This window comes from Pipra filicauda, unplaced genomic scaffold (assembly GCF_003945595.2).
Source record: "Pipra filicauda isolate LSUMZ 115617 unplaced genomic scaffold, ASM394559v2 scaffold307_size998922_pilon, whole genome shotgun sequence".
Lineage (NCBI taxonomy): Eukaryota > Metazoa > Chordata > Aves > Passeriformes > Pipridae > Pipra > Pipra filicauda.
Window position 1 is genome coordinate 586,206 of NW_024104429.1, and position 15,367 is coordinate 601,572.

Sequence of the window (15,367 nt, forward strand, 5' to 3'; positions counted from 1 at the left end):
CTTAGCTTTTTAATATTTAAATATCATTTAAAGCAGGTTTTTTGTGGAATGTATGTAAATAGACTCCTCGGGAGCTGTTAATCCAGACAGTTGCAGTCCTGGGTTATTGTGAGCAGAGGTGCAAAATGAAATGATTAATCTCCCTTCTTTCCAGTTGGTAGAGGGAAGTACAGAACACAAGCCTGTGGGATAAATGACTTAGAAAAAGACTGAGTCTGTTTGTAGTGCACTTACATGGCCAAACAAGTGGTATTTTTCATCTTAATTGACCAAAACTTGAATTTAAAAGCTAAAGTTTGACTGCCTGAGCTGTGGCTGAGCTGCCAGATGGCCAGACCTGGGAGATTCCAGGTGAAAATTCCCTCCTCCAAGCAGAGAAACCCTCCCGCAGGGGTGGCCACGCTCTGCTCAGACCTTTAGGTTTCTAATCCTGCATTTTAAAGCCGACCTTTCTGTTCTCTTCTTATTCAGAGCTCCTGCGCCTCGTTAAATGTTTGTCACTCCAGACAGGAGGTGGCTGCATCTCAATGATGCTCAAGTGCCCCCTACATAACCTGCTCACCGGCTCATTAAGCTTCCAAAGCCTTTAGGATTTGGCTACACAAACCCTTCCATTCAGGTGGGGTTGTCCAGTCCCTTCTGCTTCCTGTTTGTGTTTAGCAAGACAAAAAGCAGGTGAGAACTTGCCCCAGAGCTGCTGCACCTGTGCTGGTTGTTTTTAGGCAGGTTTCTTACAGGAAAAACCCTTGTGTTCCTGCAGGGATTCTCTCCCTGCCTGTGCACTCCGAGCAGTTTTCAAATTTTCTAGCCAGGTTTTGCCAGGAGGACTGAATTTTGAAGAAACTGATTTCCTGGGATTTGGGGGGAAAATAGGTGATTGCTAGAAAAAAAGAGATTCCACATGTGTCCTAAATCAGAGAGGGGAGCTTTGCCATCCGCTCAACCCTTGGGATCAGAAGAACTGCCTGAAGAAAATCTGCCCCTTTGATACCCTGCCAGGGGGAAATCTCAGGGAGCACTCAGGCTGTGAGACGGATTCATGGGAAGTGGGATTTTGTTCTGGTGTGTATGAAACTTGTGTGTAAGAACAAGGGGAAAAAGACGTTTGGGGGAGTGGTGTTCACTCTGTTCACAGAATCACTGAGGTTGGAAAAGGCCTCCAGGATCATCGAGTCCAACTTGTGACCCATCCCCACCTTGTCACCCAGCCCAGAGCACTGAGTGCCACGTCCAGTCATTCCTTGGACACCTCCAGAGATGGGGACTCCACCACCTCCCTGGGCAGCCCCTTCCAATGTCTGACCAGCCTTTCCATGAAGAAATTGCTCCTGATGTCCAACCTGAACCTCCCCTGGCACAGCTTGAGGCCATTTCCCCTTGTTCTGTCCCTTGTTCCCTGGGAGCAGAGCCCGACCATCCCCCCCCAGCTCCCCCCTCCTGTCAGGGAGTTGCAGAGAGCCAGAAGGTCCCCCCTGATCCCTCTTTTCTCCAGACTAAGCCCCCCCAGCTCCTTCAGCAGCTCCTGCTGCTCCAGCCCCTTCCCCAGCTCCGTTCCCTTTCCTGGACACGCTCCAGCCCCTCCATGTCTTTCTTGCAGCGAGGGGCCCAGAGCTGGACACAGGATTTGAGGTGTGTCTTCCCCAGTGCCCAGATGGAGGGGAAGAAGGTCATGCTGGTAAAGGTCAGGACTAACTCCTCATTCTTTTTCAGTACTGCCTGTCAGGACATCCCACCTTGCCATGCAACGTGCTCAAGTTCAAATCCACCACCATCATGCTGGACTGTGGGCTGGACATGACGTCCACCCTCAACTTCCTGCCGTTGCCTCTGGTCCAGAGGTGAGTTCTGTGGCCTGTCAGCACTTAAGTCTCTGTCTTCTTGGGTTGCAGTTGGAGTGCTCTGCCTGAAATGGGGTTTTGGAAGGAGGGAGGAGATGGGTACAAATGAACAGCATCATCTGATATCATAAATAGACTTTGTTCACTTAAAAATTCTCTTTATCAAAATAACGTCCTTTGGCTCTGTAGACGGAAGACATTTTATGGATTTATTGATTGGTTTTTCTAGATAATTTATTCTAAGCTTCAGTAAAGTATTGCTGCAACTGCTCAGCACAAGTGAGGTCACATATCTGTCATCTTTCTGGCTTCTTCATGCAAGATGAGATAAATGGGTAACAGAGATGGAGTGTGTGGAGCCCAGTTCTGTTCAACCACCATCTTCTCAGGCTTTTCTTGGAGCACAGACTAATGCAAAGGAAAATAGCACTTAGCAGTCCTTGTTAGTTGCCTCCTTGGCATAATTGTTCCCTTTTAAAAATGAAATAAATAAAAGGGCAGTGCAGCTGGGCACAGGGTTGGAACAGCAGGGAAAAGGAGTCTAGAAGACAATCCTGAGATCAAGGCTCCTTCCATGCCCTACTACAAAGTTGTATTTCCCCAGGTTTTTAGATTAATTTGGATATTCAGCTAGGATGACTTATGTCTTGAGTAAATGGAATCAGTGGCAAAAATTAACAGCTGAAAAGGTGGGAATGAGTAACTCTTAGTGATGGGAAGCAGTGGGAGTTTTCTCAAAAGCCATTCAGTAACTGATCCACGAGGAAACAAGTGAGGAATGTTCTGGGTTCAGAGGAGGCTTGATGGAGGGGGGAAAATATGATTGGGAAAGGGAGTTTCCTAAGTGACCTAATGAGGTTAAAGCAGTGTGTCCAGCACTTCCTATGATTTGTTATTTTTCAGAGAGGAGAGGAAAAGAATAGACAATGTCTGCATTGTTCTGCAAGAACGTGGAGTTCAGGATCTGCTGCAGAGAGGCAACAGATGCCTTAAGAGGGATCAGTGTGATAGCTGATTTTTTTGTCCCATTCCATAATGCAGTTGTTGGCTGCAACATCTGCTGCTGGGGCAGAAGTAGAGTTTGAAGGGATCCAGAAAATTTGGGAAATCCAGGTACAGGCAGAATTGCCTTGCATTAGCTTTCACCCACCCCCCAAATAAAAAGGAAGTGGAGAGAGGAACAAGTAGCAAAATGAGGTGATTGAACAAAGGCTTAAGAGGTTCTTTCGAACGGCAGGAATCAGCACTCCCTGGGGATATGCCAGCTCTGTCTGCTGATAGCAGACCCTGGGAATGAACAGCCAAATTGCAGGTCACAACCTGGAATTCCCCAAGTACCTCCAGAATGTCGGCACTAAAATGACTCAAACTCAATAAGAAAGGATGTCAGATTTGACCCCTGATGGCCCAGTGGAATCGGAGCAAACAGTTGGATTTAAATCCAATCAATCTTGTCGGTGAGGTGATTGAACAGCCTTTCCAGCAGGGATTGGCCTGAGCACATGGACTTGGGCGAGTAATTGATCTCTCCAGTGCTCTACAAACCAGGTGTCCTGCAGAGAGTGGGTGGAAATGAGTTAGAAACTCGAGGAGGAATGTGGCTGCCACTGGAAAGCCCTTATCTCTCTGCAGTGCTCGGAGTTGTACCTTCATAGATCAGGTGTCTGTGTCTAAACACCTCTGAAATTCAAATGTGCATTATCAACACGACATGGGCAGGTGACAGAGGGGTGACATTGCAATCAGTTGCCAGGTGAGAGATGACAGGAGAGACTGGCTGCCTGAGGAATTTTAGCACAGGTCAGTCAGATCTGAGCTGTGTGTCCTCTCAGAACCAGGTGTGCTAATCTGAGACGGACCCGTGTGAAATCTTCATCAGAGAGGAACCACACTTCTCTCTGCTGCCTCTAATCCAGAGATCCCCAAAGAATGACCCAGGAACTGCTTGGGCTCTGCAAGTGTGAGCCCTAATTTTTACCTCTGCAGAGCACTAAGGAATGATATTACAGAGGATCATTGCTATGCAGCTCAGTCCTGTGTCACACCTGGCATGGGACCCTCCTTGAGCAAACACTTTGAGAGCCTGTGCTTTAATCTCCAAGAGAGGAAAGTGCTGCAGTGTTTGTGGCACAAAAGGGACTGGGCATTTTTTAGAGTTCTTTGCTCTCCAAAAAAAAAGCCCATCCAAAGGTACTTAGATTCCCCCTTGCCCTGGCAGTGGCAGTCCTTGTTCTCTCCAGCCCGTGGAGCACGTGCAGGGCACCTGCAGTTGCCAAACCCTTTGTGCCCTCTCTTTATGTACTTCAAAGGAGGTTTGTCAACGGGAGTTTTCTCCCCTGCGCCAAAGTCAAATGCAAAGCGGTAAAATGAACATGTGGGAAGCTCTTAACCTTTCCTGTCTAGCCATGACACACTTGCTCACATTATTTATGGGACAGTTCCAGCTATTTTGGATTAATCAATCACTCTATTACAATGTCAAAACTGTGTCGGCAGGAGCTGTGTTGCTTCTTGGCTTCAAGGTAAAGAGTCCTTTCTGTCCTGTGTTGCTCATTCCACTTCCAGCCACACACAAGATCCAGCTGCTGATTTTGCCTCCCCTGACAAGGCCTTACCCTCCTCAGTGGATGCCAGTTTAGTACCAGTCAATAGTTGCTCTTTCGCTGTGAATAAAGCAAAACTCACACGAGGCTAAATTATGAGGGCAAGAATATCAGGGGAAGTTTATTCTGCTCTGCCTCGTGCTGGTGATCCCACAGAAAGATCCAGGGATTTGCAAGGGACAGCTGGACAAAGCCAGACCGACCTGACCTAGTCATCGAGACATTGGACTGCAGACCTCCAGATGTCCCTTCCAGCCAAGTTTTCTGTCCTCTCCTCCTGTATCTGTCAAAGCTGTTGCATATCAGAGTGGTTTGTTCCTGCTTTTTCCTTGCTTTTTCCATAACTCTTTTAGTCTCACTGCACCAATTATCCTCAGCCTCCTCAATCTCCAAATTACTGCTCCTAAATTGTGCTTTTGAACGTGTTGGTGTGGAGTACATTAGGCCACTTCATCTTTTCCATCATCAGACTTCTTCAGACTTAATCCTCAAAATGGGACGCACTTCTCTGGCACAGCTTTTCCACGACAGATCTTTCTTCTCTCCCCTCATACCTTCTGTCTTCACTGCTTGAGTCTTGGATTTCCTTTTTTTCCTTCCTTGGGACTTTCTGGGGTGTCAGTTAGAATTTGTTCTTTCATATCCACATTAATCTGAACACAACATTCCTCTGAGCCCTCGAATCACTTCCTATTTTCAAGATGTTTCATTTGAAAGCCCTTGTAGGCTATAAACATGTTTGTCTGTAGAACTTAGTGCCCAGCACTTCCAGATTTCATTGCAACCAGGTTCCAGATCTGAGGTTGTTGCAGGGCTTGTTTCCAGGCGGGTTCAGTTCTCTTGTTACCTCCACTTTTTTTGGATTTCTGTAGATGTGCTTGAGTCTGGGCACACAGTGGTTTTAGAGCTAAGTTGGAGGCTCCCACAAAAATCAAATGTTAGTGAAGTGTGGAATAAGTCTCTCAGTTAAGGCAGCAAGAAATGCTGCAGCAAGTACTACTGTAAACTCAGGCTTACAATGTCCACCTTGGAATTTCTTTATTAGCATTTGAGACTATTAAAAAAAGGGTCTCTGCTGTTGCTTAGAACATGCACTTCCCAGCAAAACCTCCTTGCCCCTTTGTCCTTCAGCAGAGGTGAATGCTCTGTGCAGCTCTTGGTGTGGCTGCTCAGGGTGAGAACTAAGCAGGAAACCGTGTTTTATGTGATCTAAAATCCCAACCTGTGACTACAAACACTTTGTCCAGAGCACCAGTCTTCCCCTGCCATGGCTAATGGGAATATTTGTCTGTTGTCCTCTGTCCCAGAGCAGTTTTATGGTGCTTTTGTGTTGTTTCAAGCCCAGAGTTTGTTGCTGCCCCAGCTTCTGTTTATTCATCCAGTTTTACCACAGGGCAACTGAGCAGCACTGAGCCTTTTTGAAATTCTCCTCATAAATGACTACAAACTCCCTGCAGGCCCCATCCTCTTATTCTTTTTACTTGGAAGTGTCATAATCATGATTTGTAAAAGTCATTTTGGTGAACACTTACCCACAGTGAAACTGTCTGTCTGTTTTATTGAGACTGTTACTTCCCTGAGACAGGAATGCTGTTCTCTGCCTGTGTGACACCAAACAGGAGGTCTGTGCTTGGCCACTGATCATGAGCCAGTTCATATTCCAATAATTTCTCTTCTTTTTTTTTCTACAGCCCCAGGCTGTCCAAACTTCCTGGTTGGGTTTTGAAAGATGGAAGCACTTTTCTGGACAAGGTACTGTACTTCTGGAATTTTCTTGCCAGGCCAAAAGCTCCCTGACAGGTTAGGAGCAGGAACAATATTCCACACTGACTCATCCTGAAGGTTTCTGTGTGTACCTTTACCAGCCAGAGTGTCCTTGTAGAGCAGAAGGGTTTGAAACAAAATGCTAATAGCAACTCCAGGCTCTCAGTCTTCAGAGGTAGCCTAGATTATAAAAAATCCTCTTTAAAATGCAGAAGTCATCAGAATGAATATTTTTGTATTTCATGGAGCTCCATAAATAATAGTGCCTTGCCTTCTTAGAGTGCCTTTTATTCCCCAGTCTCACTTTTCTGACACTGAAGCTTCAGAGTATGCTTATAAATGAGGTTGGTACTGTACCTTTTGTGAGGCAGGAGGACTCTGAGAGAGTGAATGGTTTGCCTATGGGAGGTCCCTCAGAGAGGAAAAGCTTGTCTTTGGCCTCTGAAGTCAACATGTGTTCTGCTGCTGGACATAGCAGGGAGGATTTTATCTCCAGCCTCCTAATTCTAAGACACAGAACTTCCTCAGCTACATGAGAGACACAGAATTTCTCTTTTTTTTTTTCCCTCTTCTTTTCATTACATCAGTTTTGTAGGCAGAATTTATCTGGGGCTTCAACCAGAACTTGGCACTGCAGCCTCCAGCTTGATCTGCCACGGGGGGAACAATGAACAGAAAAATATGTCAGAAGTTAGTAAAATAGGCAGGTACATTTCAGATGTGGGCAGCAATAGGTACCAGTGGAGAAAATAGTGTTTTAATAGACTGTTCTCTGACTATGTGAACATTAAAGGAAACACTGATAATAGTTGGTTATGTAGGGGACTTTGAGGTGGACAAAATGGATTGATCTGATTTTTACAGGCAAGGGAGCTGAAGATCATAGATTAAAGACCTGATTTTTCTTCTCATTGGAGACAAAAGAAACTGTACAGGCAGCATTTGTGTTGGTAAAATAGTACCAGCTCTATTCAGAGCACTTGTTCTCTGGCAGTCACAGGCTGCAAAGGCTCAGGGACAAGGAACGGAGTTGCTCAGTTTGAATTCCCTGGAATATGTTTCTCCTGAACCCCAGCCTGGGTCTCAGAGCTCCCAAAGAATGGACTCACTGTCAGTATAGTTTTAGATGGGATGTATTTCCATTTCTGGGGTGCTGCTGCTGCGTTATGTGCTCGAGAGAAACCTCCAAACTCACCCAGTGCCAATGGAAATCATGTGTTAGAAATTCAAATGCAGCATCTCTTCCCTTCACCTTGACCACTGGGACTGCCTGGAATGGTCAATTCTGTGACCCCTGCTGGAAAAAGGCAAGGGAAGGAGTCAAAGGGGGGTGTTTCATCATGTGGGGTGGACATTCCTGTTCCAGTGACAGTTATAAAACTTCAGTCCTGGAGAGGCACTGAAATGTGCTGAGATCTCCTTTTAATCATTTTGAACTCCCTGGAGATGAGGGTGGGAGACTTCTGCCACGAGCTGTAATTGCTCATTCGTTAGGAGTTGGCAGGTGCACTGTAATTATTAACAACTGGATTCAATCTTTAATTCTGTCAGGCTGACTCTGGCTGAGACCCCTCGCTGTGGGACAAGGGAAGCATCCAGGAGAGGAGAGTGGGTGGGAGATACCTTGTGAGGTGTGTTTAGGAGTGGAGTTGGGAATATTTTTGTTCCACACATAGCCCTGACTTTTTATGTGACAAAGCTTTTTGATGTCAGCCTTGGAAAAAGAGGAAGAAAACAGAGGACTAGAGATCCGGTGGAGCTAAATCTAATAAAAAGTTCCATGTGGAGCATAGATCCCCAAAAGTTGCTTCATCAAATACTCTGAGAAAGGGGCTAAAAATTGCATTCTGGTCCTAATAAGACAGAAGAGGTTGGATGTTGTTTGAAACCAAAACTAAATTGCAAACTTGCCTTCCAAACCACCCAGCAGTGATTCCCAGGGCTCCTTCCTGACCTACCAAAGTGCTCCTTCCGTTCTCCCAACAAGGATCTGATCCCTTCAGACACCAAGCAGCCTCATCTGGCATGAAAGGAATTTCAGCAGATCTGCCTTACACCAAATTGTGTCTAGAAGGGGCATAAACATGATGTAATAACAGGCTGGAAATTACCTGTTTGGAAAGTGCAAAATGTGCTGCACTGGAGTAACACTGGGTTGTATTTTTGTGTCTTCTCTGTTGGTGTGGTTTTTACAGGAGCTCAAGGAGTGCTCTGGCCACGTGTTTGTGGACTCGGTGCCTGAGTTCTGCTTGCCAGAGGTGAGTTTATTTTGCTGAAAATCTGGCTCTGTTCAATCATGTGGGAGAAAATTGCTAAATTATTATTATTATTACCAGATTATTGCTATTTAATTACTGCTCAGTAAATAACACTGCTAAAACTTGGGAAAAGGATGGAAACAGCCCTTTTCAACAGAGGTTTTGGGAGGTGTGGAAGGTTTCCTTGAGCAGATCTGTATCTCACACAAGAATAAGACTTAACTGTCCCTTTTTATGGGCCTTCCAAAGACAATCTGACTGAGCTGGGCTGGAATATGACAGGATACATGTGCTGATCCAGATAAGGGCAGGGAATGAAGACAAGGAATGCTGTTTGTCTCTAACCATGGATTCAGGACCTGCCCAGTGGAGCTCTCTGGGGAGCTAAATGTGTGGTTAAGCCAGGTTTGGATTCTTCTGGGCTGCATTTCTGCCAGCAGCACATTTAGGTTAAAAACTTTTGCTGCCTTCTTTGCTGCCCATCTCTGCCTCTTTGAGGGAAGAACTCTGCCTTCAAATCCACTGACGTGGCTGCAAGTGGCTGCTTCTCAAGCTGGTTTTTACAAGAATTCATGGATTTAAAAGAAAAAAAAGAAAGCAAGACTGTTGAAGATGTTTGGATTGCCCGAGGTCACCTGGCTGATCAGGGTAATGCTCTATGTAGGAGTCAAAAGCTGAGCAGAGAGAGATGGAGGTGAATGATGGGGAATGGTCTGGGAATAGTATCCTCTTCCCTCAGTGTGTTCAGACTGTGATAACATCAGTTCTTTCATTTCATGTTGGGATGTTTTCTCTGTCATTCAAAGACAGACAATTGCTTTTGGGCAGCAATTTTTTTTTCCCCTTCTGCCTGACCTTGTTGGCAGGAGGCACAAAACACTCCTGGAAGGTTGTTGTCAGCTTGCTGGGGCTCTGGCAATACTGTTTCTGTCTGTGGATCCCATGTAACTCACCTCTGGCAGCTCCTGACCCTTGTCACTTTGATTCTTCAAGCAAGTTTGCAGCTCTGGTACTGGCTTTGGCAAGTGATTCCAACAGATTATAACCATTCCATCCCATCTGGAATGGTTATAATCCAATCACACCAAAAAAAAACCCAACCCAAAACCCTAATAGTACAGGGTGCTTGTGATCTCTTTGGTTACTGTGCTATGGAAGGAATATGGGAAGCATCTGTATGTGTAGAAAATGCCATTGTGGCTCAGATCTGGGGAAGGATAGAGTTTTATGTGCTGGATTCCCTTTGGAATTGAGACCATGTGCAGGAAGGATAATCTGCTGGGGTTTAGGATGCTTCAGCCAGGCTTTCTGGTTACTTTTTTGGACTGGAAAACACCCACATAGGACAGACGGGGAGTCGCTGCTTCATTTTACCCGTGTTACCACTGCATGGAGCTGCTTCCCGGCAGTCCATGTTACAACAACCAGCTGCACTTGTCACCGTTGCAGGGACTTTAAAAATTGGCCTCCCAGATGTTTTCCAAAGTTCCCAACAGATGCCAAGTCTCTGTGAGCACCAGGAAGAGATGTGCTGGTGATACCCAGCTTACCCCTCGAGCTCACCTGCCTGCAGGAGTTTCGGGTGTCACGGTCAGCTGAAAGCATCAGCACAGTGGGAATGTTGCTGCTGTTTGGCAGCACAGGATAAGAAGGAGCTCGTGTGAAAGAGGCTTTGTCTTTCCCTTTGTCTCCTTCCACGCCACTTCTTTTGAAGAAACTTGTCTGCAAAAGCAGTTAGTGGGAGAATCACGTATCGCTTCCAGGAACACCATTGCCAAAGCAAGCCAAGATTTGGATCTAATCCAGCAGCCACAAGGTGCTAAAGGCTGTCTGGGCAGCAGAGTACACTCACACATGTCAGAGTGCAGGGTGCAGCCCTCTCTTTGCTTGGCAACCTTCTGCTCTTTCACTTCACATTTCAAGGAACATTTTGAAACCTCTTTAGTTCAAAGGCACTTCGGTGAGATCGCCGCAAGTCCCAGGGAAGATTTGACTTTGTTTTGGTTTTGACACCCTTTTCATCCTTTCAGTAAATGCTTCTGAGATGTGGGATGCTGAAGGCTGGAAAGTGGTGGTGTGTATCCTCCCGAGGGCTCACCTGGGCTGGGGTTCAGCTCAGGGCTGGAGCATCTCTGAGAGATGGGCTGGGCGAGCTGGGGGGGCTCAACCTGGAGAGGAGAAGGCTCCAGGGAGACCTCTGAAACCCTTCCAGTGCCTAAAGGGGCTCCAAGAGAGCTGGAGAGGGACTTGAGACAAGGGATGGAGGGACAGGACAAGGGGAATGGCTTCCCACTGCCAGAGGGCAGGGAGAGATGGGATATTGGGAAAAAATTGTTTCCTGTGAGGGTGGGGAGGCCCTGGCACAGGTTGCCCAGAGAAGCTGTGGCTGCCCCATCCCTGAAAGTGTCCAAGGCCAGGTTGGATGGGGCTTGGAGCAACCTGGGCTAGCGGAAGGTGTCCCTGGCCATGACAGGGTGTGGAATGAGATGAGTTTTAAGGTCCCTTCCTGCTCAAACCACTCTAGAATTTGATTCTGGACAAGCTGAAAACCAGTTCATGAAGGAACCAGGCCTTGGCAGGAGGAGGCGTCAGCGGATCCGTTGATACCACACAGTGAGTGTGTCTCTGCCTGGAAGCTCAGTGAGATAAAAGGTGCCCTGTCAGGGATCCCAGGATGGTGTTTCACCTCCTGTTCCCAGCTTGGAGATCGTGGCTCCAACATTAGCTGTGATCATGGACTGAAACCATGAGTGCTTAGAGAGGAGTTAAGCAGCTTGTCACCAGAGCACTGTGTCAGCCCTCTGAAAAGCAGAGTGACCTACTTTCCTGCCTTTTTTATTCAAATTGCTGGACCAAGCCTTGTAATCAGATAATATGTGCTTGATGAGTGTTGAATTCCATTAGCTGCTCTATAATAACTGAGTTAGAGGTCATACATCTTGTGAATTCCTGACTTGACACCGTTTGTGTTATAGCATTACCAGTAAATATTTCTAATTAAAATTCTTTTAACAACGTGTGAAATCTTCTGTTGCTCTCAGAACTCTTGTCTAAACTGTCACATCAAAACAAATTAGACCCACCCAACTGTTTTGTTGTAGCTTATGAATGAGCTTCATCTCCTGCTGTAGAAAACGTGAATGATAAAGATGCCAAGAGTTTACTTGGGGAAAATAGAATTATTTTAAGTGTAGGAATAAATACAGTCTTCATTCATCTCTCTCACTCTCCTGGGGTACAGTAGGATGTGCTGCATAAAAAAAATATGAGCCACCCTGCTAAATCAGTGCTGCAGAAGTTTTGGCGTCTGTTCCTCCCTGAGGAAGTGCACATATGAGTTCTTTGATAAAAGTGTGATCACCATGGATCTCATAACAGCAGCCATTTCCATGTATGAAACACAGACAAACCCAGGACATGGTTTCCTTTTAGGGGGCTTTTAAATAAAACTTGTTAGTTTGAAGGAAATATTAATCTTTGCCACAGCTGAGGCATGGCACGAGACAGACTTTTTTTATATAAACTGGTTACATTCCTGCACTATAAATTAATAAAAACCACCCAAAACAGAATAAGAAGTTTTTCTGCCATTGCTTAAACTGCATGAAAGGGTTACATGTTGCTTATCTCTCTGCTCTCCTTTCAGACTGAACTGCTTGACCTCTCCACAGTGGATGTGATCTTGATCTCCAACTATCACTGCATGATGGCACTGCCCTACATCACAGAGTACACAGGGTTCACTGGCACAGTCTATGCCACCGAGCCCACTGTTCAAATTGGCAGGTAAAGAGCCCCTTAATGTTCTCCACTCCTCTTTCTTCACTGCTCAGGAGAAGGTGTGAAGGACAACATGGGGAGAGCAGGGGTGTCTCATGTTCCCAAGAGGCTCTTAGGCAGGAGCTGAACACCAGCCAAGTCCTTAGTGCTGCAAATGTGTTAACTCAATGCTTCCCAACCTCTGGAACCATCTTCAACACTTACAGCAGGTGCTTGGTGTTGAATCCAGGCAGTTGATGTGGGACAGTAGATCTGGAGTGGGCTGAGACACCTGGAGCAGCAATTGCCATATAGCCAACTTTGAACCCCATGGATTAGGGATTTCTCCTGCTCCTCTCTGATCCCCTTAAACAAAAGGAGTCTTTTCAGTAAGAAAACTGGAAAAGGTTGCCCAGAGAAGCTGTGGCTGCCCCATCCCTGGAAGTGTCCAAGGCCAGACTGGATGGGGCTTGGAGCAACCTGGGCTAGTGGAAGGTGTCCCTGCCCATGGTGGGGGGTTGGAACTCGTGAGCTTTAAGGTCCCTTCCAAGCCAAACCATTCTAGGATTCTATGATTCCATATAACCACACTTTCCTCCACTCCATGGAAGGGAATTTAAGCAGACTTCACCTCAAATGGCAGTGGAGATCCATAAGCTCTGAACTCCAGAGAGAAGCACTGAGGAAAACAGCAGCAACAGGAGACTGAAATAGAAAATCTAAGACCCGACAATGTGGTCAAACCCATAACAGTCACCAAACTTGCCAGTGTATTCTTACAAAATTGTCTTGTTGGTTGAATAGGTCAACACCAAACCCTGCAGGTTTGTCCCTTGATGAGGCCTGACTGGCCTTGTGGTCTCTGCCTCCCTCATGCAGAGCAGCTGCTGTGTTCAGTAATTAGGACCCACTTTAGACCCTGGTATCTGGACTACTCTGTAAGCACTTCAGAGCAGGAATCTTTGGCTGTTAAAGGTCCTGTGCAAACTTCCCATGCCAGAGTAATTCCCTCATTGTGTGAAAACAAACAAACTGAATGCCCTTGTAGGTGAAAGGAATTGTATGAATATGAACTAGAAATAGAGCTCTGGGGTTGGTCCAGAGTTGAAGATAATGTACTGGTGTGGTTCTCCCCATCCCAAGTAATTCCAAATGCCATTCTGCAGGTAAATCTGTGACTTCCTCCCTTCAAGCCTGCACACAGCTACAGATGCAGTGAAATCTGCAGGGAGAATTTCTAATGCCTGACATATTTCTCTGTCTCAAATGTGCCCTGGTAGAGGAGGAGAGTTCCCTCTGACGATGTGCTTGGCTTCTCCAGGTGATAAACGGGCACCAGCTAATGAGCTTTCCGTGTGTATTTTGTCTCATTCCATATGACAGGTTATGTCAGTAATGAAGGAATTATCTGGCCCTTTCCAAATAACCCATAACCCGATGGGCCAGATCCTGTGCTGCCACAGCCAGGCAGATGGAATTGGGAATGCTCTGTGGAGAAAGAGGGATAGTGTTGGTTGTCGGGTGATTGCTGCGATGGCTCTGTGGGAAGATCCCTCTTTAAAACTGCCTGACAGTGTTAACAGCTTGTGGGGTATTTTGGAAAGATTTGGGACAAAGCTCTCAACTCTCTCCTGTGTGAGAAGCTGCAGTACTAATTTAGTCCTGATCACCTTTTCAGACTCCTCATGGAAGAACTGGTGAACTCCATTGAACGCGTGCCAAAGGCTCAGTCTGCCTCCATGTGGAAGAACAAGGAGGTGCAGAGGTAAGGAACAAGTCACCGAGAAAGGTGGCTGTCCTAAAACACTAACCAGAGTGTAGGATTCACTGGAATGATGGGTCAGCTCCCACCCTTTGAGATTTCCAGGAAAAAGGTTCACTTGGGCCGGTTCTTTCTCTAAATCATTTGCACGTTGTTGGGCTTCCAACCTCACAAGCTTGATTTAGTTTAGCTCCATGGTGGTGGATAAAACCAGCACATTTTTGTATTAACATCATAAAAAATTGTTGAAATTAGCAGGCTATTTAAACTTAATTATATTGTATTGGAATAATTTAAATTTAAAATGATATTAACGTTCATGTTCGCTGAAATACTAAGAAAGTCAAGACACAGCTGTTGGAGGTAACAGAGCAGTGTTACCTTTCTTACCATCTTCTTTTACACCTGAACAGCAGAAGTGAGATTTTTGGCTTTCCAAAGCTTCAGACCAAATCAAAACCCGAATAAAAAAGGTTATTTGGAAACACCATGTCCATTATTCCAGCTGTTCATCAAAACAAGGTGCTCAAAATTGAGGGCTTCTACATCTAACATTTTGAAAACCTGTGGAATCTAAAAATTATCCATACAGTTTACTAATTGCAGATAATGCTTTCCTTGGAAATAAAACCAATTTTAGGTGCACAACATGTTCTTTGGAGGAGAGACTTTCGTTTTTAGCACATTTTAAAGATAGGGTTGGTTGATTAGAAAGTTATTTTTAAAGGCTGCTTTGTGCATTTTTAATTGATCTCCCATTTTCTACCACTAATTCTTAAGGTGGCTTGATTGAAAAGTTCCCTAAGAAGGAATTATTTCGTATGTTGTAAAAGTCGTCTTGATATTTTCCGGTACCACAAAGCAAAGAAATTAAAAATCCCAATTGCCGTGTTTTTAGCTGTATATTGTGTTCCCCTGCTGAGCTTAGGAGCAGCCTTTGCACTGTCACTCTCACTCTTCTGAAGAAGGCAAGTAAAACTTGGATGTAAAGGAAAGTAAAGTTTATCAGGATTCTCAGAATAGTGGTGGGTTTTTTTTTATAATTTTGGAGTTTTGCTGGCCTGAGCAGACCCTCTCCTGCAGCTCCCGGTGTGTGGAGGGGGAGTTCTGGAGCCATTATTCCCATCACACCCCCAGACAGCTCCCAGTGTGTGGAGAGGGAGTTCTGGAGTTCTGGAGCTGTTATTCCCACCACACCAAGAGGGAGTTCTGGAGCCATTATTCCCATCCCACCGTGGCATGTTTTGTATGCACAGTTTAAAGGAGGGTCATATATCTCGGAGCTCAGAGAATGTCACTTGCCTGGTGGTCGTATTTTAGGAAAAGTGCTGCCTGGCACTTCACATGCTGCTGACTATTCCAGAGGCAAGCACAGAGAGGGAA

General features: G+C 45.7%; 1 protein-coding gene across 3 annotated transcripts in view; it reads left to right on the top strand.

The window, feature by feature from the left end:
* INTS9 (integrator complex subunit 9) overlaps positions 1-15,367 on the top strand; it is a 62,566-nt gene that overhangs the window by 2,863 nt on the left and 44,336 nt on the right. For 2 of the 3 annotated variants that reach the window (XM_039383385.1, XM_027733476.2), the window contains exons 2-6: positions 1,711-1,838; positions 6,133-6,193; positions 8,401-8,463; positions 12,110-12,249; positions 13,901-13,987. In XM_039383385.1, coding sequence (XP_039239319.1) covers positions 1,711-1,838; positions 6,133-6,193; positions 8,401-8,463; positions 12,110-12,249; positions 13,901-13,987 — 479 coding nt within the window. The remainder of the gene's footprint in view (positions 1-1,710; positions 1,839-6,132; positions 6,194-8,400; positions 8,464-12,109; positions 12,250-13,900; positions 13,988-15,367) is intronic. The other variant, XM_039383386.1, reaches the window with a different exon arrangement.